Source organism: Dermacentor andersoni, chromosome 10 (genome assembly GCF_023375885.2).
Source record: "Dermacentor andersoni chromosome 10, qqDerAnde1_hic_scaffold, whole genome shotgun sequence".
NCBI lineage: Eukaryota > Metazoa > Arthropoda > Arachnida > Ixodida > Ixodidae > Dermacentor > Dermacentor andersoni.
Genome location: NC_092823.1, coordinates 27204863 through 27231520, shown reverse-complemented (window position 1 = coordinate 27231520; position 26658 = coordinate 27204863). Strand labels below are relative to the sequence as shown.

General features: G+C 45.3%; 1 protein-coding gene across 1 annotated transcript in view; it reads right to left on the bottom strand.

The window, feature by feature from the left end:
* Positions 1-26261, bottom strand: part of LOC126519122 (uncharacterized) — a 148578-nt gene extending 122317 nt beyond the window's left edge. Inside the window, exons 1-2 of the mRNA XM_055065161.1 lie at positions 25679-26261; positions 2683-2774 (exon numbers count right to left, since the gene is read on the bottom strand). Coding sequence (XP_054921136.1) covers positions 2683-2746 — 64 coding nt within the window. The 5' untranslated portion in view covers positions 2747-2774; positions 25679-26261. The remainder of the gene's footprint in view (positions 1-2682; positions 2775-25678) is intronic.
* Positions 26262-26658: the final 397 nt, after the last annotated feature.

Here is a 26658-nt window from a genome sequence, read left to right as displayed (position 1 = left end):
TCTTGCCCAGTTCTTCGCGCACGATGGTCCTAATGGTCTCTCGCACATCGTCGAAGCCAAGTTTTGGTTTTCGCACTGCGACATGAACACTTGCCGGTTAGATTGCCTAGTGCGCATTTCTAGCCTTCTGAATCGTCGTCGCCTCCGCCAGAAATTCTGCAGTGGTGTGCGACGGATGTCGAAGTAGTTCGATGAACAGTTCTTGTTTTACGCCCCACATAAGGAACGGATGCTCGCTGGGCCGTTTGGTCCATGCGGGGAACTTGAGAAAACCTGCAATAAAATTGAGATGAGAACACCACGGAAAAAAGAGAGACCACAACGTATGAGGAAGCGGTTATTCTTCTCCTCTTACACTTCCGACTGCCCGTGACCATCGCCATCTTCCGTGAAGGTGGCGATGGTCTTATTGGGCAGTAGCAGTAGCGCTTCTAGGAGTAGTTCGGCTCTCAATCTTCAGACGAAGCTGGTAAACGTCTTTAGGAAGTTGCTTCTAAAGAGATCTCATGATGTTAGGGTGGTTTCCCGGTTCTCAAACAATGTTTTCCCAGCGTCCTCCAAGGAGAAGTAAACATGGTGAAGCTTGCTATCACAGTTCTAGCTGTTAAGTGCGAAACTCTCTTGAATGTTTCGACCCAGCTTTCTGGGTCATCGGACGAAGCTACGCTGAAGATAGGTGATGTTCTGTGTTTCGCGGTACGACGCCTGCAGGCGGTGCTCGGTCTGTCATGATGGTACTCGCCTTGGCTTCGTTCTTTCATATGTTCTCAGGTATAAACCCGCGCGCTGGCGCCATATTTTTTGCCTGCGGCTAGCCCGACGGTCCGGGATGGCGTTGGCGTCCCCTTCACGCTTTCGGCTAAGCTGGCAGTTGGAAGGGGACAGCTAGTACATGGACCCAAAAGCACTTGCACAACTCGTCGTGGCTGCTTCGTGGCTGTGGTGTTAGGCTGCTGAGCATGAGGTCACGGGATCGAATCCCCACCACGGCGGACGCATTTCAAGGGGGCGAAACGCGAAAACACGAGTGTACTTAGATATAGGTGAAAGTTAAAGAACCCCAGGTGGTCCATATTTGCAGGGTTCCCCACCATGGCGTGCGTCATAATGAGATCGTGGTTTTAGCATGTAAAACACCATAACTTAATTTAAAATCACCTTTGCCAAGGGGGGGGAGCCAAGTTGTAGTGACGGTGAAGAACACATTTGCGACTAGTGTGAATCACGTACCTATCTCTTTATTTGGCGAACTTCTGCCCAGAAAAACACGTAACACTCATGCACAAAGATAGCGACCAGCAAAGACGGCGATCAAGAAAAATTTGATCTGCGGGACAAGCGCGTCGGCTTTGGTATATTAGTCGTCAAAGGTGACAACGTAATCGCTTTCGCCCGCGTGCTTTTCAATTCGTGTCGTAGATACATTCATATTACACAAGGTTGGGCGAGAACATACATAACAGATAAAATCAAGGATAACATTTAGGTAAGTTCCAAATAATGCAAGCGCGTCTTGCGCTGAGTGATAACAGCAGGTCTGAAGCAAGGTGTGAAACCGGGCCAGTTGGTATTTTATGAAGATATGATATTCCATGATGAAGAGCTTCTCCTTGTCGCTTCTTTTTGTATTTTGTGTCAACTCTCGCGCTCGTTATATCAACATTAAGTCGTTAGCAGGGGAAATATAGTCCCTGAAGAAGGGCAAATAAATATACATGTCAATATCAACTGATGTTATTTCGACAACATGGTTCGGTAGCCATTTCCATGTCCATGTTGTGTAGGGGAAAGAAGACGTAATCAACACGCTATTTTAAAGAAAGCTTCTTTCACTTTAAGTTCATGATTCACTCTCAAGGACACGTAGGCAGGTATATCTAAATACTTCATGCTATTCTTGCCTGTTCTTAAGGAAAATCTCATGGAACAGTTTTAATCTACGTATTATACGTTATTCTTGCAGGATGTCCCACCCATTTGTTATATTTGGCGTCTGCTCCCCTAAAACTTATTGTGTAATTTTTAAGTACAACACCCATAGCCCTAATATATTTTCTTGCCAGTTTTTCTATCCGCATGCTTATCTGATATATTCAAGCCAGAGCATCGTAGTAGACATTCTATAGTAATTGTCGAAAGCAGGAGCCAACCCGGTGGTTATTATTATTACACATCATTTTACAGCTACCTTACAGTTTGTTTAACATAATATTGTACTGCCATTTATTTAGGAGGAAAACGAAAAATATTGTCATGGCTAAAGAAGCTAACTGCCACAGAAAATCTAGTGAGGGACACGAGAGCAAGCACCCCCAGAATAAAATTGTGGCGGCCGATTATTTTCGAGTCTCTGAATATAGAGCTTCTGTTTGTTCTTTGCACCGTCATCCTGTGTACTGTTATTCGCATCTTGCAACACTGGTGGAGGTGCTGGGGTAGATTGGGGGGGGGGGGGGGGTTCCAAGGAAATTGCCTCCTGGCTGAGGCCCTGCAGTCGGCGACTGTAGCCGTGGACAGGTGTGTCCACTGTAGGTGGTTTCGGATATGAACTGGACGCTGCACTCCACACTTTCATTCCGGGCATGAGGGGATACCAAGCACCTCCACCTTTGTCGCCAGACACGGACAGTACACCGGACGACTACTGTATGAGGAGCCCAGCAAGAAAAAAAAGTTACTCACCTCCAGAATTGCCCCGCATGCAGCACGTTGAAAGAAGAAAAAGTGCTGCGAACACCAATTTCATTCTTCGCCTCTTTTAGACAAAAAAAGGCCTGCAAGAGATAGGATAGGTTTTATGAATGTTCAATAACATCGGGGAGCGATGCCTAATGTACATACGTGCTATGTTTGCTTCAGTTTTAAGAAGTGGCTCTGGTAATTATGAAGTCCGTCCTCCTAGATCAAGAAAGTGCACCACTCAACCTCAGACGATAAAGTATTTCTATTTTACTGATGCTTCTAAAGTTTAGTTTAATGGTTTCTGTCTTATATTATAATATATTGCGTTTATTTTGAGCCTGTGAAGATCAGTAACAAACCAGAGTGTGTACACCAGAGCTGTAAGGCGAGGAGAAGTTTATCCATTGAACTGGCAAATGTATCTAATGTGGGGTTATTATTATTGGATTACACTCAATTTATTCTACTCTCTTATCACAAAAGGAAAGAGTGAATTCTTGAAGGAGTTGGTACGAAAAGAATACTCATTGAGTGTCTGTGTGTTTTTATGTCGCGTTGGCCATGTTTCATTGCAGGAAATGCATTTAGAGGTGTTACTATTAAGGTTGCTGTGTAGGTGTTTGCACATAAGTTTAGAACGGGCTAGTACTGCTCGCCATTGTACTGTTATGATTACGGCTTTGCTAAGTAGTTTGGTGGGCGATACGTTATGTTTATTGTGTATATACTATAGAGCTTTCCTTTGTACACCTTCTAGCTTTTTTATGAGTTTAGTGTATCAGAACTAGATAAGATTTGCGTACTGAAAGACTGACCTGACGAATGTTTTCGAAGCCAGAATATTTGTGTTGGTTGGTGCGCGTCGGAGGTGTCTTCCAAGAAATAAAAGGCGTTTCATTGGATTGGCGTTAAAGTGGTTTATATTGGAGTTGCATCTGAAGTCATGCGTTAATGTTAATCCGAGGTATCTGTTCTCATGAACAAATACCGTATCAGTGGCACGCCGTTCACGGTATACATAAAGCTCGGGTTACTTTTCTTTCTAGTATTGACAGAACAGCTGATTTCTTAGTATTGATGGCCATCTGCCAGTCGGCACACCAGCTAGTCACAGCTTTGAAGTCGTTGTGTAATGACATGTGGTTATCATGAAAGTTATATTTTAACAAAGAATGCAGTTTTCGGCAAATAGCCTAGTGTGCCCTGTGATTTTAGCTGATAGGTCATTAATAAAAATTAGGAATAAGAAAGGAGCCAGAACGCTTCCTTGTAGGACCCGCTATGTTACGCGGACTGTCTGGGCAATCTGTCTGTTCACTTCCACAAAGTGGGCATGGTTAGCAGGATAGTCGCAAATCCAGTCAATAACAGGGACTGTTCCTAATGTAATCTCGAGTTTCCTTGTGAGCTTTATGTGTGCTACCCGATCAAATGCCTTCGAGAAATCGAATAGGATGACTTGTCTTTGTCTGTGTTGGTCGAAGTTAAATTATATGTGTTGGATAGTTGAATGATAGCAGAGAGGCAGGCCTCTGTTAAAGCTACGTTGATATGGTTATGTGATACTCTCCGTTTCAAAAAAAACAGGCTATATGTTTTAGTGTGATGTGTGAAGCGGCTCTCTGGTGTTTGAAACGGCTGAACCACTAAAGGCGTGTGCCTGGTCACTTTCGCATCTTGACAGGCATGGTAACTTCTTGCCCAGCTTCAAATATCTTTGTTGATCCCTGGCTTGACGAAGTGGTCTGCGATAAGACTGTGGCGCTCTGAGGGCAGGATGGAGTAGCCCCTAGAGGGAATGGAATATTGGCCGCCACAACTAATGCGGCACGAATGAGTGAGTAGCTCCTGCGATGTGTCTCACGGCTATGCTCACGGCGATGTGTCTCACGGCTCAGTGGCTATGCTGTTGGGCTGCTGAGCACGATGTCGCGTGATCGAATCCCGGCGACGGCGGCCGCATTTCGATGGGGGCGAAAACACCCGTGTACTTAGATTTAGGTGCAGGTTAAGGAACCCCAGATGGTCGAAATTTACGGAGTCCTCCACTACGACGTGCCTCATAATCAGAAAGGTGTTTTGGCACGTAAAACCCCATCATTTAATTTTTAATGTGTATCACGTGACCATTGTTGTGTAGGGGAGAGGCACCTCGGCAAGATGAGCAACAAGTCTTTTTCCCGCAAATGGCGCAGCTCAGGGTCGTTTTTGTTTGGTGGAAGATAGAACTTGGAAATCCACAGGGCCAGCAGGCACAACGCTGATGCGCGACAGTGCGTCAGCAGCCTGATTTTCGGTCCCAGAGATAACGTGTATGTCCTTAGAAAATTCGGAGATAAAGCACAGTTGCCGAAGCTCACGTTCTGCGAACGCGGTACTGTTGCTCTTGCAAACGAAAGTTAAGGGCTTTTGGTGCGCCAATATGTAAAAGAATTCGAGAAAAAATTACGGAAAAGCTTGACAGCGCAACAGATGGCCAACGTCTCCCTCCCGAAGGTGCTGTAGCGAGCTTCTGTAGGTTTGAGGCGTTTCCAGAAGAAGCCCTGTGGCCTTCAGTCTGTGCCATCGTTCTGCTGCATTACTGTATCCACTTCCGTGGTCAACGCGTATACCATAAGGCGAGTTGGCGCGTCGGTAAACGGACGAATCAGCAGAATTGCTGTTGCCAACCGCGTTTTGGCTTCCTGCAAGGGGTGTTCCGGCTCCGAGGTCCAGTGGAAGGTAGGCTTTTTTTTTTTTTTTTGGAGTCGCGAGGCAGCAAGTTCGTAAGCGGGTGAAGAACATGTGCGCTGGATGGTATTTATGAGGCCACGAAACCCGCGCAACTTTTGATAAAGAGGTTGGAGAGGGCAAGTCCTTGATTTTTCGCACCTGTGATTCCAGTGGCTTGATACCTTGGGTTGAAATGGGATGGCAGAAAAAAATCGAGGGGTTCAACTAGGAAAATGCATTTCTTGGTTTTAGGGCGAGGCGGTGCTTATCCAGTCGCTCATATAGAAGTTGAAAGTGGTCTTTGTGCACTTCGTCCGTGCGACTTGCACAAAGAATGTCGTCAAGGTAGACGAGAATGAACGAGAGTTCGCCCGTAACCTCGTTCATGAACTTTTGAAAAGTTTGCGCCGCATTCTTCAAGCCGTAAGGCAGACGGACGAACTCAAATCAGTCCAATGAATTAGTGATTGCTGCCTTCGGAGTGTCGCTGGGTTTGACGGGAATTCCGTGGTACGCGCTCATCAAATCGGTGCTGCTATATAATTTGGTTCCTGCGAAAGGGGCGCTGATGTCATGCAGGTGGGTAAGGCGATATTGATCTGAAGTAGTGGCGGGATTCAAAGCTCGGTAATCACCACAAAGCCGCCAGTCGCCACTGTCCTGCTTGGGAACCAGGATGGAGAGGGGAAGATCAATTGCTGGAGGAAGGAGGTACAGTGCCGAGCTGAAGTATTTGTTCCAACTCACGGCGGGCGACATCCAACCTCCGTCCAGCAAAGCTGCGTGACCAGGCGGTGACAGAGGGGCTGGTGATGGCGATATGATGCTTCATGCAGCTTGTGCGTTACGGGCAGCCATTGTTCTGGCGCTTCCTGATTTGGGGTTATTGAGCAAGTATTTTGCCGTACTTTAAGACGGGCTGAAACGGATACCAAATGAATTGAGGTTGGACTGCAGGCCAAGTACATCGAGGGATGTGACATCATCCTTTAGGCGCCGATCGCGCACACTCACATCGTGGTTGAAATGACTGAGGAAGCAGTCGGCTACCAGTATAGAAAAGCTGTTGTCGGCGATTAAAAACACCCATCTGTGCAAGCACCGGAGTCCAATGTCTAGCGTTATTGAACGGAGCCCATACGATGCGATGGCAGTGTCGTTCACTGCGTGGAGCGTGGGTGTGGACTTGCCGCATTGGCGACATGCGGTGGTGGCGGGAACGATAAACAGCTCGGCTCCGGTGTTTACGAGGAAGCGGGTACCCGTGATATGGTCGACTACGAAGAATAGGTGGCTTCAGCGAAGGCAGTTGTCCCATGCCGCCGTTAGCGAGCGGCCCGTACGTTTCCTGTCAATGAACAGGACTGGGTACAGGGACTTGCTTGTTCACGAATGCGGCGGTGGTACCAGCACGACTACCGCACCGAGTCTCTAGGTGCGCTGCGAGACTGCGAAGGTGAATGGTTGCGCCGAATTTGGTCGCCAGTGTTGCCCCCTGCCATCAGCTTCGCCAATGCACTGGTAAGGCGGTCAACTGTTTCCTCCAGGCACGAGAGTCGGTCTTCGGGCTCTGAGAATCTCGTACTGGCGATAGCTAAGTGTGCCGCAGACGAGCAGTCGCATATGGGGTCAGGGAGTGCAGCTGGTCGATCGAGACTCGTCTCGTCAGAGCCTGGCAGTGTCATGCGTGCAGACTGGGGAAGGGGTTGCGAGAACAGCTCGCCCAAAATTGAAGGCTTGACTCCCATGTGCGGAGTGTTCACCCAGTAACTAGCGAAACCACTGCAGAATTTGTGGCGGTTGTTGGTCGCCAGGATCCTCGAAGAGGAGCTGTTAGAGCCTACTCTGTTGCGATGGCTCGAGGCGTTGTAGGACCGTACGTTTCAGGTCGTCGTATGCTGTTTCCAAAGGCACACCTGCTAGCAAGTCATCTGTCACATCGGCGATGCCGGAGGGTATCTAGGCGACGAAGTGCAGGTATTTGCTGTCTGTGAAGTGACGCGCCGGGAGTTGAAAACGTGCCTGTACTTGTATAAACGAAACTCGGGGAGTATCTGGACAAAAGCCGGGAAGCTAAAGATCCGCGGTGATGACAGGAGACGTAATGGTGGCGTCGTATCTGCCAGCAGGAGTAGGAAGAGCGTCGTCTATGGCCAATGTTCGAGGAAAACGTCAATGTCCTGGGTCACCACTTCTTGGGAGTTCTATTTGGCGGATGCAACGAGTACAGATTTTGACAGCTTGAGACCGGAGAGTCGACTGCCTTTATTCAAAAGTAACAGCAGGTCTGCCGAGTGACCGTGGTGGCGCCCCAATTGGACAGCCGCTTTCCTTCCAAGACAGAGCAGGGCGCAATGGCTCCCACGGCGAGGAAAATTGGATTTCCTGAGCAAGGCGCAATGACCACCTCGGCGGGAACAATAAAGTAACGAGCGGTCGCTGTATATATACCTGGCCGCCTACGTCTTGGTGCTCCTATTATGGTGGTTTCGTTAATTTGGGGTGTACCAAAATTGGCATAGTATGACAAGAGTGTATGAATGGTCGGTCATGACATTAATATCATGACATGTCTGTAATGTAGGTCATGAAACGGCCGCCCCCGTCTTGGTGCTTTGATGGTCGTTTTGTTAACTTGGTAGGTACCACAGTTGGCGTAGCGTGGCAAGAGTGTATGATAAACATAAATGATAGGCCATGACAGGAATATCATGATATGCGTGTCATATAGGTCATGAAACGGCCACCTAAGTCTTCATATATACAAAAAATGGCATAGTATGACGAAAGTGCAGACGAACATAAGTGATCGGCCATGACATGCATGTCATGTAGGTCAGGAAACAACCGCGAATGTCTTGGCATGTCCCAAAATTAGCATGGTATGAGAAGAATGTATGACGAACATAAATGATTCGTAATGACATATGTGTCATGTCGGTCAGGAAATAGCCGCCTACATGTTGGTGCTCTAATGCTCGTTTCGTTAACTTGGTACGTACGAAAAGTGGCATGTAGGAAACAGAGTTTGTAGGAAACATAAATGATAGGTCATGACATGAATGTAATGTGGGCGAGGCAACAGCGGTGTGGAGACCATGCTGATCCGCTGTTTGTTCATCACGCTGTGTACCGGTTGCCTTGCTTCCCCCATGTTCGAGAATGCTGGTGCGCACGTCCCTGACGTCGCGCTGCGCTGGGTGTTATCATCGTTCCCTCGCCGTGTTATGGATGTGCCGGGCGGTCAACTATTGCTCGACCGTATATTTCTTGCGGATAACAGCGAAAAATGGCTCCTCGCTTCATCGGTCCGTATCCATCATGCTCCGCTGGAGAAGATTAAAGTCACTATCCACCGCCCAATCACCGATAGACCAAGTTCCACGACGACACAGTTTACGGCTATAAAAGCATCCCCAGCAGTTCCCTTCTTCAGTGGGCGAGGCAACAGCGACGTGGACACCATGTTGATCCGCAGTTTGTATACCACGCAGGTGTGTTACCTTGACAATTCTCAGTGCAACCGTCCTGATGACCGATCTATGCTGCTCTTCCCTCGCCCACATGACTGCTACCATGGTTTTGTCTATATTTCTTTATATTCGGCTCTATTAAATGCTGCCCGCAGGCTTTTATGGAACGGCGATGTGGAAATTAACCCTGGTCCCAACGCTCGTTCTCAGTGCGATCCTCTCTCCCATACCCTGTTGGCAGATGTTGATAAGGAACCCCAGAAAGCGAGAGTGCTTTGCGAACTCCTAAATAGCCAAAGGCAAGTGGCTCTAGATATTTCTGAAATAAAGAGGTTTCAATCATCTGTCGACACGAGGATTGAGACTTCGGAAGCTTGTGTATCTTCGCTTGATTCCCCCTAAACCTCTAGTGGTGCGCAGATTTCTAATGACAACCTACACACTCAAGTCCAGCAATTAAAAAACGCCATCTCAGCTCTCTGTTGCAGAAATGACAGTTTAGAAAACAGGTCGCGTGGAAACAACATTATTATACATGGTCTCAGCGAGGGCCCTATTGAGAATTATAAGGAGCTTTCTTCCAACATTCCCTCTTGCAGAAACTTCCAGTGCCCTCCAGTATGAAACCAGCGCGTTTTTTGACACTGGATTGCACTGGGAACGCCGACGCTCGCTAGGACTCACTGCAGCACCAGCGAGAATGCTGGATAAGAGCTCGGTCACACTAGACGAGACGCTGGTTTCGCTGCCATGACGCTGGGGCACACTGGTTCGTGCTGTACAGGCGCTGGTTCTCGCTGCAATTCGCTGGTTCGCACTTGAAGCTGCGCTGGTTGTGTTTGTGCCATGCTGGCTCCAGTACGCAAGGACGAGCGCTGCTGAATATAAATGCTTTATACAATTTGATCGCTTGATACCAGTCTCGTGTCCTAAATAACGCTATGTCTTAGGGTCATAAAACTCCATTTCGTGTCGCAGCTTCGAATAAAGGTGCGTGAGCTGCCCTGTTAATGCATGCACACTTGACACTGAAGAATACTTTCGCTTTTTTACATTTTCCTTTTTGACTGGGGGGATAGCTAAATTCTTGAATGAAACCACGGAAGCGCAGAGGACGCCGCATTTTTTTAGTATTTTACACGTAAGATATGAATGGGAGTTGTCGCCGTTCTAGTAGTGTTGAGGAGTGGACATGAAATCCAGAAGTCGTTCAGACGCGCTCGAACAGACCCCGAATTGGAAGCCTACCGCTGATTGCTATTATCGCACCGATAGCAAAGCTGAGTCGGTTCGTACGCTTCCACTTTCGGTATTGTGCTAAAAGAAGGTTCTGAGGCTCAAATACACGCGTTTTAGCTTTCGCCAGCTACCCGTGCCGAGATCGGTCCCCACCGAAGCTTAGGCCTAGCGTATCGGCCGAGTCCGTCTGCACGCTATCGGCGCGTCTTGGCTAACAAGTCTAACAAGTCTAACAAGGAAAAATCAGTCTACATGTCAGTTTTCGCATAAACGTTCTAATGTAAGCCATTTTTTTGGTCCTACAGTACCAGTACAAGAAGCGATGAGCGCCGATGTGACGCGTCAAAAACACAGTTATATGTGCGGTCGCCGAAGGTCGATTGAAACGCATCACTGAACTAAGAAAACATTGCATATCCCTTGCGGGAAGAATAAGAAGCGACTATCGAAATCTGCAGTAACAGCCCCTACTGCGTCCCGGGTCTGCGGTTCATTTAGGACTTTTTTCGAAATTGAAATATCAATCGCAAGTTAAAATGGATGTTCTGGCAATTCGAAGCATACTGCTGAATACGGACAGCAACCTTTTCTATCTGGCACAGGCGTGAGGTTTAGCTGCTGGGCGATAGCCCATCTACCATGTCTGTGTGAGACCTATCTCTGTGAAACTGAAACTGCTCCTCGATGTTGACATAACAAATTATCCATCCATCCATGTCCATCTGCTGGCAGACCACGATGTACTAAAGCGAGTTCGCAAACTGCATTTATACCCTTGCTGCAAAACTATCTTTTATACGCTTCATAGTGAAGCCATACCGGTAAAAACATGGCTACAAAAAAAGGGTATCTTTGTCTCTTCTGTTAACTGTTGCCTTTCTGATGTGCCAGAGACAATTGAACATTATTTTATTAGCTGCACCGACGTCATCCTATTTTGGTATGTCCTCCAATAGACTTTACAAAAAGACTTTAAGATTGTGCGATACCTGCTGGCGACCTCTGATAATGGTGCACCTTTCGATATGTTTTTTCTCATGGGCATGCGAGTTTGTGGAAAACTCGAATGGTTGACCAAAACGCCGAAACAATGGTACCTACGAGGGTACATTTCATCCAAATGACATCACACCTTAAACATGCTTATGATGGACTCCATATGCAACGGGACTGGTACCGTTTTGGTGAGGCGCTTATCCTTACCACCCTTCTAAAGTGAAACCACTGTTTATACTCCAGTATGAACGCTGCCTTTTCTGTCTGTGACTTACATTGTGCCATCCATTATCCGACTATGGAGAACTGGTCAATGTCGGGTTGAATGTTACTGTAATATTTACCATGAAAGAAAAAATGTCATGTAACTGCATTGGTTTGACACTACCGATAATTCCATGCAATAAAGAAAAAGATCTGGCGTGGCATAAAGGTAGAGTACCGGGCTTGGGATGTGTAGGCCCGACGATCGGATCGTGGGCAAGGTATTTTAATTTCTACTTTCTTTTTCTTTTTTCATTGCAATAAAACGCTCTCTGTTGCTTTCTGTCTTCAAAAAATATGTATACGGTGGCCAGGCACTACGTATTTAACGCGCTAGAGCTATTTTTGCCAGCAGTACTCAGCGCCTTCCAACACGCCGCGCCTGACAAGCGCCCCAGCACAGAGCGCGCGATGTTGGGCCCGCAATCCGGCGTGGCACTGGACACTTGATACTAGGTACTGGGCATTGCAATAGGGGTTACTAAGTGTTTTCAGAACATTGTTAAGATCGCATGTCTGTGTAAGAAAAGGTGTCATAGACTCGGCAATAATATTAGACGCCTGTCACGTGCCATTATTATGAAGCTCCTTGATTTTGAAGATCAGGTGCTGGTACTGAAGCATTGCTATAAACTTAAAAACACTAGCTTTCTTGTTTCAGAAGACTTCTCGCCTTGGGTTCGCGATATTTCCAGCAAGCTCTGGGAAGCGTCCTGGCTCTCATAGGGATAGTGGCTCATCTGTCCAGCTTCGATTTAATCATTCTGGTCACCGCGAAGTGGTCTGATCCTGGTGAACAGAACCGGTAACGCACTTCCTCACGAGAGCAGGATTGGCTACCCTGGTGCAATACTTGGCCACAACCCCCTATATGAATACAACAATCAAACCCCGGCCATCAGTCTCCAGCAGATGCAAAGCAACTGACCACGGCAGCGGTCAGACCTGTGACGCAGCAGAGGGTGCTAATAAATCTCTTGATCCGGACAGGCTGCCATTGGAATCAGAACCGGGCAACGTTTAACGCTAGAACGTTTTTTAGTGAGGTGAGTCTAGCAGTGCATTTGGAGGAATTAGCGGGCATTAAATGGGATATAATAGGGCTCAGTGATGTTAGGAGGACCAATGAAGCATATACAGTGCTAAAAGCGGGAACGTCCTGTGCTACCGGAGCTTAGCGGAGTGACGAGAACTAGGAGTCGGAATCCTGATTAATGAAGATATAACTGGTAACATACAGGAATTCTATAACATTAACGAGAGGGTGGCAGGTCTTGTTGTGGAACTTAATAAGATGTACAAATTGAAGGTGACGCGCTTACATCCAGTCATGGTGAGCAGCAAGTAGAAAGCTTCTATAAAGACGTGGAATCGGCGATGGGTAAAGTTAAAACAAACTACACTATACTGATGGGCGATTTCAAAGCCAGGGTAGGCAAGAAGCAGGCTGGATACAAGTCAGTGGGGGAATACGGCACTGGTTATAGGAATAGCATGGGAGATTTATTAGTAGAGTTTACAGAACCGAATAATTTGCGGATAACGAATACATACTTCCGCAAGCGAGATAACCGATAACCGAAAGTGGACGTGGAGGAGCCCGAATGGCGAGACTAGAAATGAAATAGACTTCATACTCTGCGTTAACCATGGCATCATAAAACATGTGGACCTGTTCGGCAAGGTGCGCTGAAGTGACCATAGGATGGTAAGATCTCGAATAAGGTTAGACTTGGGGAGGGAACGGAAGAAACTGGTGCATAAGAAGCAGATCAATGATTAGCGGTAAGCAGGAAAATAGAGCAATTCGGGACCAAGCTACAGAACAGGTATTCGGCTTTAACGCAGGAAAAGGCCTTTAGTGTTCAAGCAATGAATGACAATCTTATCGGCATCATTAAAGAGTGTGCAAGAGAAGTGGGTGGTAACTTCGTTATACAGGATACGGGTAAGCTATCGCAGAAAACCAAAGGTCTGATTAAGAAACGCCAATGTATGAAAGCTTCTAACCCTACAGCTAGAATAGAACTGGCAGAACTATCCAAGTTAATCAACAAGCGAAGGACAGCTGACATAAGGAAGTATAATAGGAATTGAATTAAACATGCTCTCAGGAACGGAGGAAGCCTAAAAGCAGTGAAGAAGAAACTAGGAATAGGCATGAATCAGATGTATGCGTTAAGAGACAAAGCCGCCATTACCATAACTGATATGGATAAGATAGTTCAAGTGGCTGAGGAGCTCCACAGAGATTTCTCCAGTACCAGTGGCGGCCGCGACGATAATGAAAGAGGGAATGATCTAGAGGAATTTGATATCACACAAGTGACGCCGCAAGAAATGAAGAAAGCCGTGGGATCTATGCAAAGGGGAAAGGCAGCTGGGGAGTATCAGGTACCAGCAGATTTGTTGATGGATAGTGGGCAGATTGTTCAAGAAAAACTGGCCACCCTGCATACGCAATGCCTCCTGACTTCAAACGTACCGGAATCTTGGAAGAATGCCAACATATCCTTAATCCCTAAGGAAGGGTACGCCGAAGACATCAAAATTATGGACCGATCAGCTTACTGTGCGTTGCTTACAAAGCATTTAGTATTTACCAAGGTAATCGAAAATAGAATCAGGAACACCTTAGACTTCTGTCAACCAAAGGACCAGGCGGGATTTCGTAAAGGCTACTCAACAATAGACCATGTTCACACTATAAATCAGGTGATAGAGAAATGTGCGGAATATAACCAACCCTTATATATGGCTTTCATTGATTACGAGAAAGCGTTTGATTCAGACGAATCCTCAGCAGCCATGCACGTAATACGGAATCAGGGTGTAGGCGAGCTGTACGTAAAATACTGAAAGATATCTACCGCGGCTCAAGAGCCACCGTAGTCCTCCATAAAGAAAGCAACAAAATCCTAATAAAGAAGGCGTCAGGCAGGGAGATACGATCTCTCCAATGCTATTCACAGCGTGTTTACAGGAAGTATTCAGAGACCTCGATTGAGAAGAATTTGGGATACGAGGTAATGGAGAATACCTTAGTAACTTGCAATTCGTAGATGATATTGCCTTGCTCATTAACTCAGAGGACCAATTGCAATGCATGCTCACTGACCTGGACAGGCAAAGCAGAAGAGTGGGTCTAAAAATGAATCTGCAGAAAAATTAGGTATAGTTTAACAATCTCGGAGAGAGAAGAGAACAGTAGTTAACATTAGGTAGCGAGGCACTGGAAGTGGTAAGGGAATACATCTACTTAGGGCAGATAGTGATCGCGGATCCGGCTGATGAAACTGAAATAATCAGAAGAATGAGATTGGGCTGGGGTGCGTTCAGCAGACAGTCTCAGACCATGAACAGCAGGTTGCCATTATCCGTCAAGAGAAAAGTGTATAACAGCTCTGTCTTAGCAGTACTCACCTATGGGGCAGAAACCTGGAGGCTTACAGAAAGGGTTCTACTTAAATTGAGAATCACGCAACGAGCTATGGACAGAAGAATGATGGGTGTAACGTTAAGGGGACAAGAAGAGAGCAGATTGGGTGACGGAACAAACGCTAGGTAGCGATATCTTAGTTGAAATGAAGAAAAAGAAGTGGACATGGGCAGGTTATTTAATGAGCAGAGAATATAACAGATGGTCATTGAGGGTTACAGATTGTATTCCAAGAGAAGGGAATCGCAGCAGGGGGCGGCATAAATTTAGGTGGGCAGATGAGTTTAGGAATTTTGTAGGGAAATCATTGCCACAATTAGCACATGACCGGGGTAGTTAGAGTAGTATGGGAGACGCCTTTGCGCTGCAGTGGGCGTGGTCAGGTGGATGATGGTGATGATGATCGACAGGGTACAATACGGTGGGGATAGCACATCCAATACTCTCGTCAGATCATCTGTTGGCTGAACTAAACCCGCCGAAACACTTCCTACGGCCAAATCCCCTTGACTTCACTGTACTGACTATGAAGAAGAAGAAGAAACTTTAGTAAAGAATAGTCCGGCAGTTCTTGATGTGGTGGCCTCAGGTGACGGCTCGAAGTTCTTGGACTCGAGCGGCATGTTTGGCTTGCCGGACGGCCCAGAGCTGGTCTGCCAGCTCTGAACTTCTGATAGCCGCCTCCCAGCGGCGGCGACGCCTACGGAGAACTTTACATTTTAACCATTTTCCAAGAAGCCTTGTCAGCAATTGCTCACATTTTTTTCTTTGGTCTCCTTTTACTCAACACATATTATTGGTGTTACTGAGGCCTGGTTGCATATGGTGTGCACGATTGTGAAGTAAGCCTCCCTGGCTTCAAGTAGTTCGGGGAGACAGAAAATTCGGGAGAGGAGGCGGTGTTGCTCTATTTCTTCAATATTGCCTCCACTTTTCTGTACTCCTTTCCCCACCTGATACTGAGTCTCTGTGGTATAAAGTCCAACTTGAAATTATGGATTTCATTGTAGGGGTCGTGTACCGTCCACCTGGTTCTAATATTGAGTAGTTATACAATCTAGGTGCAGTTTTGCCGTTATAATACTTCTTCGTCCAACGTTTTTATTTATTTATTTATTTATTTATTTATTTATTTATTTATTTATTTACTTATTGTCATACCCTAAAGACCCGCGGGCATTGCAGAGTGGAGTGGTAATGATTACAAAGAAATTCGTTGACAATATTCTTGAAGTTTTGGCGTTAGAAATCGCAGTGATGGAGGCAGGGAGGTGGTTCCAGTCATTCGTCGTTCTTGGTAAAAAGGAATAAAAATAAACGTTGGTGCGACAAGTTGGAACTTCAATCTTAAAACGGTGATCAGTGCGTGATGACATGTATGATGGCGGGGAGATTACTTTATCTTTAAGTGTTTCGTTAGTGTAATAAATCTTATGAAAAAGGCAAAGGCGAAAGTATTTACGACGTAACTCTAGGTTAGGCAGGCCAAGGGTTAGTTTCATTGACGAGACACTTGCATGACGAGAATAATTCGAGAGAATAAAACGAGCAGCTCGGTTTTGAATGGATTCGATGGCAGTTTTTAGCTTTAGAGCTTTAGGATTTGTACAGAAGTAACTTGATGTCTGCGGTTGCCGATGAAAAACTACGCCGCAAAAACCTAAGCGTGCGATTAGTATTACCGTAACTGTAATTAATTTGAGTGTTCCATGTGAGGTTCTGTGTTATATGGATATCAAATATTTGTATGATGAAACATTTTCTACAAGTATGTTGTTAATATTGTAGGTAGGAAGGGTGGTATTTCTGACAGCACGGGACACACGCATCGTCTTACATTTATTAGAATTGAGCTTCAGTTGTGATCTAGAACACCATGATGCTACTATGCCAATGTCTGGTTGAAGACTACCGCAGTCGCCAGGGTTAGAAATGACATGATAGAGAACACAGTCATCGGTGAATAACCTAATTGATTATTTCATTTGCTCTGGGAGGTCAGTAATTTAAATTAAAAATAGTAATGCTCCTAGAACTGACCCTTGCGGTACACCGGAGCTTACTCGGCCAGTGGAAGAGAAACATTCGTTAGGATAAACAAATTCTGAACGGTTAGACAAAAAACACTTAATCCAAGCAAGCACGTTAGGATCAATGTTGAGGGTACTTAATTTAGTTAGAAGTAATGCATGTGAAACTGTACCGAAGGCTTTGGCGAAGTCTAAAAAAATGCAGTCAATAATAACGTTAGCATCGATCGCCTGGAATAAATCATTAGTGAAGGACAAAAGCTGTGTTTCGCAGGAAAAGTGTTTTCTAAATCCGTGTATGTAGGGGGTAAAAATTAAGTTTGACTCGAGAAGTGAAACTAGGTGTCACTAAATTATGTGGTCCATTTATTTGCCGGGAAAGCTGGTTATCGATATAGGTCTGTAATTAAGTGGGTAGTAACGATTACCAGACTTATGTGCAGAAATCAGCATCTTTGCCTTCCAGTCGTTCGGAAGGATGGTGGTTTGAAGTGACGGGGGGAGGGGAGCAAAGATTTCGCTCCGAATTATAGATGAATATGTAATAGTTCCCTTAAAAAATTTAGAGTTGATATCATCTACTCCAGTGCATGCAGAAACTTTTGAGGTCTGTATCAACTTTACAACGCCATCAAGATCAATGGTAATAGGAAGCATTGGAAAATAATGCACATCAGAAAAAACAGCGCTTGCGCACAGAACAGGATCCGAAAATACCAAGATGAACCCGTCATTCAACAATTCACACTTCAAAATTTCTGTGCGTTGTCTTTCAAGAAAGAAGGCAACGTGTGCTCATAAAATGTTGTTTTCGCCATTTTATCTGCATGAACGACTTTAAGGCTGCTTATGTTGATTGGTGTTCTGTGAAAGTGAGCAGACACGAAGAGGATATCGGGCGGTAGTTGGCCCGCTATTCGTTGTCGAGTAGCCTGCTCCAGATCGTTCAGTATTTCACTCGGTAAACTTCAGGCCTAGATCTTGTTTTCTTATTACATATCGTCTTAATGCCGGTTATAAATGCAGTGGTATTCATGGAAAATCTGACCACAATGCTGCGGTAAATTCAGCTCGAGTCATCGTCCCTAAATCCCGCTATATCTACTGCATATTTCCGGACTTTATTCGCGCTGATAACTTGAAAATAACGGACGCCCTATGCGATTCTTTTGATAAGTTTGAACTAATAAGTACCACTAGTGCTACTAATAACTTTACAAGTTTATTCGAAAATTTTGTCAGAGATTGTATCAACCGTTTCATGCCTTTAAAAACAAAGAAACAAAACATTGAAATTCCTTGGGCGACTAGGAACCTTTTGTATTTATCACGACGAGTAGCCAAATTACGTCGACCAAACGCTCTGGTGACTCAAGAAAACTTGTCCAATTCTATAGCGCTAAAAAGGAACTTTGTCCTAAAATGGTTGCTACAAGAGAATTTTATTACAAAGTAACCTTGCCGAAATTAATGAAGACTAATCCCCACATATTTCAGAAAGCTATCCGAACACCTGGGTCATCCTTGGACGGGTTAATCATTAAGAATGTTGCAGTTTCTGATGTGCAGGCAATAGCTTCCTCTTTTAACACCTACTTGCACTCTGTCTTTACGACTGATAACTCTCAAATCCCTGTTTTTCATTCTGAACCATACCCCCAATCGACGATGTATCGCTCTCTCCTGAGGGTGTATTTAATCCTAAACTTAGACACCAAGAAGTCGTGTGGTCCACACGGTATCGCGACTGTTTTTCTCGTTCGATACTCTTTTGTGCAGCGGATATGTAACACTTATCTCTAGTAAATCTCTCTCAAGCGCCACCTTTCCTTCTTTGTGGAAACTTGCTTCAGTTCCCCGCTTATTAAATCAGGTAACGTTCAAGTGTTATCTACCTAACTCTTTAGCAGCACATTTATGTAAATTACTTAAATACATTATTACACAAACATTACACAAACTAACAAAATTTGCTGCACTTTCTAGCATGCGTTTAGATGTGGCCTCAGCACTATAGCAGAACTTACAGAATTTGCTCTCGACATCACTAGCTCTTCAGACATAGGTGACCGGATTGATGTTGTTTTTATCGACTTTGCAAAGGTCTTAGACACTGTCTCACACCCTAAACTCATTCATAAGGTGCTCGCTATAATAAAAAATGCATGTTTGGTAGGCTGGATATCGGAATTTCCTTCCTTGATCCCAACCCAACCCAAACCCAAAATCCCAACCTCAAATAATGTCATAGCAACAGTGACGAAGAGGGATGAATTGGACTCTGTTGAGCAGTCCTGGAATTTCAAGTCTGGCGGTACATGCAGCCATAGGCTGGGTGTGCTTTGCTATGGCCGTGCGAAGTACTGGCCTGAAGAAAGACGTCGTGGCTTTTCGTATTGAGCGGCACAGTTTTTCGCCAATTACAGATATGGTGGCACCTGTGTTATGGAGGGCCAGTACAGATACACCTTCAACAGCACCATCAATAATGTTTGGTTGTGCAAGAAGAGGGCTTGAGCTTGGCGCATATATAGCAGTTCTTGCCTCGGGAACTGCTCCGCTTAGTTTTTCCGTGTAAGCGATAGAGAGATGTCGACGCCTCCGGGAGAGCAACCGACGACGGGGAGAAGGACAACGGCGGTCAGAAAAAAGGATTGGGCGGGGAAGTTCATACTTACCTTTGCCATCTTGTCTACCTTTCAATTTGGAAGAATTGTTTCGACTACTGCCAACAAGGTAAATTCGGGATACGCAGTCCTCCGCAGCCTTTGAAACTGACTACTAAAGGTAGTTTCGGTGTAAAGGTCACAGGATTTTCGGAGCCCTGATTACAATGAAAGGACACAATTGCTCCTTTAACTATCTCAGATTGGGATGAGCTGTAGAGTACGAATTGCTTACGCGTGCGAGAGCTGTGCATCTATCCCATGCGGCTGGGTGACGGCATAGTGTTAACATGTAGAAACTGCAAGCAGTCTTCTTCCAGCAATTAATGCGTGAATCTTACAACCCTCCCCAACCATTTAAAACAAGCTAAGACAACTACCTTATTGGAGCAAGAGAAGTAACACGGCTTTAACAGGATTTAAAAAATCATCAATATATCTGAACACATCATGTATACGCGGTCCATGTCGCTGAGATGCCCATATCAGGAACAATGCTAGCTAAAAAAAATACTACTTAAAACTGGTGCGGCATACGACTCGAAGAGAGGTAACGGAGAACTGTTGCCTGAAGATAAAGCTCTCGCAACGACATTAACCTTTCAATAAACATAGAGAGTAGAGTTCAGAAATTCTGTTACTGTATATTCCACAATAAAATTCCAAACAGCGCCTTAGAATTTTAGTGTTGAATAGAATAAAACTGGTCTTGTGCATCAACTGAAAGGATGGAGCGTTTCCCGATTTTTTTGCAGAAACCCACGGAAGTTCAACCCACTTCTTATGTCAAAGTGATCAGGTGCTTTTGAAGCATTTTCTAATATGATGCTGCAACATTTATTTTTCCACGAAAATTGGCTTGAAAGGAGTCTCCGATTTGTGCGTTTTCGCACATTAGGAATTGCTGCGACAAATTATAAGGCATGCCCTGATTTCATTATCAAGCTCCTCAATATTAAAATCCCTGTACAGTACCGATGCCTTTGTCTTCAACTTCGATACATTTTCTTAGAGGAAGTTCTCATACACTGCATGGAAAGATTTCTCAATGAAACAATCCTACTTGATCATCACAAATCCGCCATTTTCATCGGCTGTATGTCTTTATCCCTTATTGAACGTCTTTATTCGCTCTCCATAGGCAGGTTGCGAACGTAGTTCCCGCGCCTACGAGGGCGCCCGTCGCGGCGGTGAGCGCGGAACCGGCAGGATACGACCGGCCCGCTTGCGTTCGGAAAGCCTGTCTGTGCACTGTTTCGCGCGTAGCTGTTGCCTTTTCTGAGCAATGCCGAAGTGCAACCCGAGCTGTTGAGCAGTGGGCTGCAACAGCATGTACACCAACTCACGAGGAACAATGTTTTACAGGTTTCCAAGCCGACCGTATGAAGCAGAACGGCGTCAACACTGGATAGCGCTCGTCCGACGGCATAAGCTGTTTTATGTTCCGGCGTTATGCCAAGTGCGTTAACGCTCAATTCTTTGCTTTTAAAGCAATGATAGCAGCAACGGGACACCTGTAGTGCGTACAAGCATATGCAGCAAACAAAGTAGTTTGTTTCCACACTGTACCGCAGTAAAGCTGTGGAACTCTTTCCCAATCATCTCCCATTCAAACAACGCTAGGGCTTGCTGAGAGACTTGAGGAGGGATTGCAGCTGGCGGAGCTGGCATGCACCCTTCTGCGCCCAGCATATCAACTAAGGGGCAGTTGAGATCACCAAATGTTTTGACGACGCGGTTTATTGGAACCTCCTTTCCACGCACTGAAAAATCGCATCATAAATGTATCGCACTTCCAGTAACTTGGGCGAAAATATTTTCCCAACGTAGTCTAACAGAACTGGTAAGTTCCTCACCTGTTCTTTTGTTTGGGGAGAGCAACGTTAGAATACCTCGGGTAGGTCTTACGAGTCGTTCGTACGCCCCACGTTCTCAGATGAGTTGTTTTGGATTCGCATTTGCCATCCTGTATGTACAGGGAAACTACCGCGGCGTCCTTGCACTTCCCGGCGATGGCAGCACGGCAATCGCAGCTCCCCGCTAGGATTTGTCTGCTGTCGCCGATCTTCAAGAATCAATGTCACTTATAATTTCACACGTCCACACCGTAGATAACGACGTAACTTACGCTGAGCTTCACGCATCTCGCTGGCGCGTTATTTTTCGTTTGCGGAATACACCTAGCAGTCACTTCCGATCAGTGCGAGTTGAACACTTCCTTCACGTCGTAGACGTACCCCACTTAGAATAGACGACTTCCTTTCTCCAAATTCTTTTCACGAAAAAAGCTGTCAAGATATTGTAATTCCCAAAACCCAGTTAAAATTAATATCGGCACGCTGGTTCGCGCCATCGCTACCATTTGACAGCGCCCCAAACACGCAGCGCGAGCTGCTGACGCCGGGAGCAATCCTACCGCATTCGCGCAACTATTCGTCAGATGGCGCTAGGGGTCGCAAAGACAGGGCGCCGCCTACCACTTGCAACGTGCCCATAAATGAACGTATATGGCACAACTCCTGAGTGCTGCAAAATGAGCTCCAATTGCAAAAATTCGTTCGAATATCTGCTGACCCATTATTGACCAACTGTTCATTCGCAGTATTGCATTGCTTAAAAAAGTACTTTGGTATGTTCAAGATGTATATGAAATATTTGAACCAACCCTAATATGCGCACAAATCATTTCACACGCCAAATATGTACGCGTCCTCTGACGTTCTTGCACCTGCACAACTAATACCCCGTTACAGAATCGTGAAATTACCGTCATCACTTTTTTACAGAAGTAAAGCATTTGACGTTGTTTCATCATGAAATAATAGTGCAACAAACATATAGGTATGTCGCGATTTTTCCCCATCAGTATTCTTGTGACCGAAGAAAATGTGTGATTATTAATTCTCCGCTTTCTGCATTGAGAGGTCTGCGCTTATCGCTTGGAGGTCTGCACTGGGGCCACTCTTTCGCAATGGTACGGTAATTTCACTCCTAAGCTGCCGCATAAGGAAGGCCTGCTGTACGCTGTTGACTTCGCAATACTTTTTGCGAGGGCAGATTGGAGGAGTTTATTAGTACCAGGCGCTACTTGGATTGTTGGACATTTTGCCAGTGTCCGGCGGTGGTGGCGCATTTAGTGGGATATACACTAAATTGTAAATATAGTTGTATAGGTGGTTATGTGTGGGACCGATGCAGGGTGTAGAAAAAGGTCGTAATTTAGGAAAGTGGTTATGTAGACATTCCCAGGTATAAAACATAGTAGCTTTGAAATGAAAATTCGGAATGCGTTTCGCGGTAGGCGGAGTTTAAGCCATGCCACCGCGAGGAAGCTTTATAGTGAAAGCCAGAGGCGTTACTTCGGATCCACACCAGCGGGTGTCATTCGCGAGACGAAGGAGCACCTAGTTCCCGCGGCGCGCCTAGCGCTTCGTGACGTCACGAGACAAGGCTCGCCATTTCTATATAAAAGAACGCCCGCTTTGGAATCTCCATTGCGTGTTGCAAAATGGATCCAGGAGCATCTAGCTTGGCGGCGCCTGCGAAACCACGTGGTCGACCACGAAAGTAGGCCACGGGAGAAAAAGCACGGGCGCAGCGCAACGCGGCTCGGCTTGCAATGCATTGTAATGCAATCACATTTCTCAAGTATGCATCTATGTACATTACGGACCATAATATAATGATCGCTGGCGTTCAGCCTCCACTACCAGCAAGGACACCGTCTCCTCGATTGTCAACGGAGTAAATAAAATTGGCTGAACGCTTAGCTTGGTTAAGCCTGGAAGATTGCGAAAGCAATACCCTTGGCTGCGCCTTGGTTGGGCTGATGGTGTGGACATGGTTGCCCTTTGTTAAACTTATGGCTATACATCATCCGACATAGCGCAAGGCAGTGCGCCGACCACTGCGAGGATCCGAGCTGTAGCCCCATTTGTCCTCCTAGCATGACGTCACATCAGCGAGCGCCCTCTTTCGGTAGCGCCGCAGCAGCGGCGCGCAAGGCTTCGCCTCCACTATCGATGCCGCGAGCTGGGGCCCCGTCTCTGGGTCTGTCGTGACGTCACACGGTCCCGTGACGTGCAGCTGTGTAAGGAGGCGCCACGACCACCGATGGGCCGAAAGTGCGAGCAGTATTGCTCTCGCAATAAAAGAAGAGATTGTGGTAGTTGTAAATGTATTGCCTATAAATAATTGGGGAGACCGCAACACTTCCGGGGGCTATTGCGAAAGCACTACAGGGAACACACTGGTAGACTATATGGACAAATGCTTCAGGAAACCACACCAGGAATAAAAGTACGTCGTAATAATTTCCCAATGTAGAACCCCATGCAAACCCCCCAATTATTTCCCTTCAGTGATATTGCTATATTCTTGACGAGATTATGAATATTCGTCTGACTATTAACATTCAAAGAATCTAGTTAGGTAGTATTATAACCAAGAATTTACTGACGACACAAATATAGTTTTGTGTGTAAGCAAGATGCCACTGCTAATTGTCTTTTTATAGATGCCTGGGCATGCCATTAATACTTTTCCTTTTCTCTTAGGTTATTAACAAGTCTTGATTATGCTTATCACTCGCCAAACACACCGCAGAGGCTTTGTGACATTTTTGAAAGGTTTATATGCGTACGACTAACTATAGATATATAAAACAGAATTTGAGTTATCTCTCAAAATGCAAAGTTATTCTTCCTTGCAATTCACTCGCATGTCCGTATTATAGATGATTTCTACGACTGTGCTGGTGAAAACACCTGGGCATTTCGTTCAGAACATGCCTCGACAGAAGAGGTTGAATTAATATTTGTAAAAGGCCATCATGTCACGGGTGTGGCATTTGACCTAAATCTCCTAAATGTTTCAAATTAGACATTTTTCGATAACTTTACTCTGCGTTCTTCCATAAATTCGTGTGCTGCTGTTTGCAGGGCTGTGGTGCTACGTAATAATATTGCCTTTGATTAACCATTATTAGTATTTAATCGGATGAGAATAATTTCATTTTCTAGTATAACTCTCAATCACAAACTATAGCAATTGCTTCGTATTTAGCCTCGAAGGACCTTACATATAGGTTCAAACAATTGGGTTGCGTAATTACCAACTGCATCTTTCCTGATTAACAGACCAGAGGCGTACCCGCCTGGTTCTTGCAATGTAAGGGCTTGCTAATTGCAATTTACAAGCAGTAGTGGGTGACCGTACGCGGTATATAAACTGAGAACTCGCAAGTAACACACATGTCTCGAAATATGAGCCGGAAAATTTGCGGCAAAATTGCGCTGTTGTGCCACTTTTTAAGAAACCGCCATTTTATGCGTGAAAGCAAGAGCTTGACTGCAATGCTTACGTATTTTTCCACTCATTTTAGGAGTGAACTTCTCAAAACACGTGCCATCCTCAAAATTCCTTCTCAGTGTATACGGCTTGCAAACACGCCGGTAACAATTTGCAAATGGCGACGTGCGTCGTTACGTACTTCATTCGAAAGTTAACTTGTGAATATTTCTCATTTATCCATTATGCATGAACATTTTTCCTGCAATTATTGTCTGCCTCAATGGATTATCCAACTGAATGGCTGCAATTATGCGATCGGCCACCGCTCATTATATAAAAATTATTGGTGATATAAAAACACCACCTGTGTATTGTAACGGAGGTAGTTTTAGCAAAATCCCCGTAAGACCTACTATATTATAGGAAATGCTCTTTTAGAATATCTCGTCTCATTTACCCTTGTAAGATGGGTGAGGTGCTGGCCAAATGATCCACCCCGAAGCGCCGCTTCTTTATAAGCTTCTGGAGAATGTAAAAGGCGCTTCACATCTTCCGAAAGTTAAAGTACAAAATCTCAGTAATCTATGTCCGATATTTAAAATATGCGAATGATCCGTGTTTTTTCAACTATAGCAAAATTGTAATGTGCATCTCAAAACGAACTCTGCTCTGAAGAAACCGCTTAGGAAAAATGAAGTCTTGTGTCGAGTTCTCGTAGTGCCGTCGCCAGTCATTGTGAGCTTTCTACTGAATACTTGATGAAGTGCGCTTCTCATTTTTGCCAGGAAATGGTGTCACGTACAACCATCCAACTTAGTCTATGCATGAACCGGTTTGAAGAAAATGAGATATAAAATATGTAAAAAACAAATTGGAATATCTTACCGGAAGAACGGTGCTGATGCAAAGTTTGCGTTATCGCTGTGTCCTCCAAGCGCTATTTTCCACAGTTCTAAGAAAACTTCTTATTGTACACGGACCTAAGGACTACAATGGAGTGTGATCTATCATTTTTCCCAAATGCGCTCGAAAAATATGCTCCCATCTTTTTTTTTTTTTTTACCTCGTGCCACGTGCACGTACCGCTACGAGGAGCAGCCACGCTGAAGTTCTTTTTCAGTTTTACAAGCTTATATATTAATTTTAGGCGCTCTGAATGAAAATTGCACATTTGCGAGCATGGTTCATTACCATCAGCCACATTTATATAGTCTTCACTTTTCGCTGTTTTAGTGTGTACACAAAGTGATATATCGTGCGTGCGTGAACGTTTCTGCATTCCTGATACAGCTGTAATCCATCGAATCTGTATTCGCAAGCCCCTGTAAACCTCTTACATTTTCACTAGCAGGTACGTCTTCAGCATACATTAAATCAAGGACATTCAGTTGCATGGTTAGAGCATTGTGGATGTAAGCTAAGTAAACCTATTTCAATGCTTTCCAGTCGTCCTATCGTTTTCACCGTTGCCTTTGTAAACGAAATGCATCTTGCTACCACAACGTCTAATCGGAATTTTCTCCGTTTAATTACTTGCTCAGTGGGATGAGTCAACAGTGCCTTGCTGTTTCGCACCATTGTTACTGATTGCCTGTATTGGGATATGATCTCGTTCAGCTGCCATGTTATTACGGACATTTGCGCCTGCTTTTTGTGCCTGTTAAATCTATTCACAATAAATTTCGACCTCTCAGACTTTCCTGTACAACCGTAACCGCATAGGAAACGCCACCTCGCGGGAAGTCCCAGAGAAAGCAACAGCTATCATAGCCCCCTGCTCTCCCCTAATTGCTTTTAGCAGAAGTAAACATCTTCTCATAACTTCAAGGAAGCCTTCAAGGACGTGTTGTAGAAGGCCGGGGCAA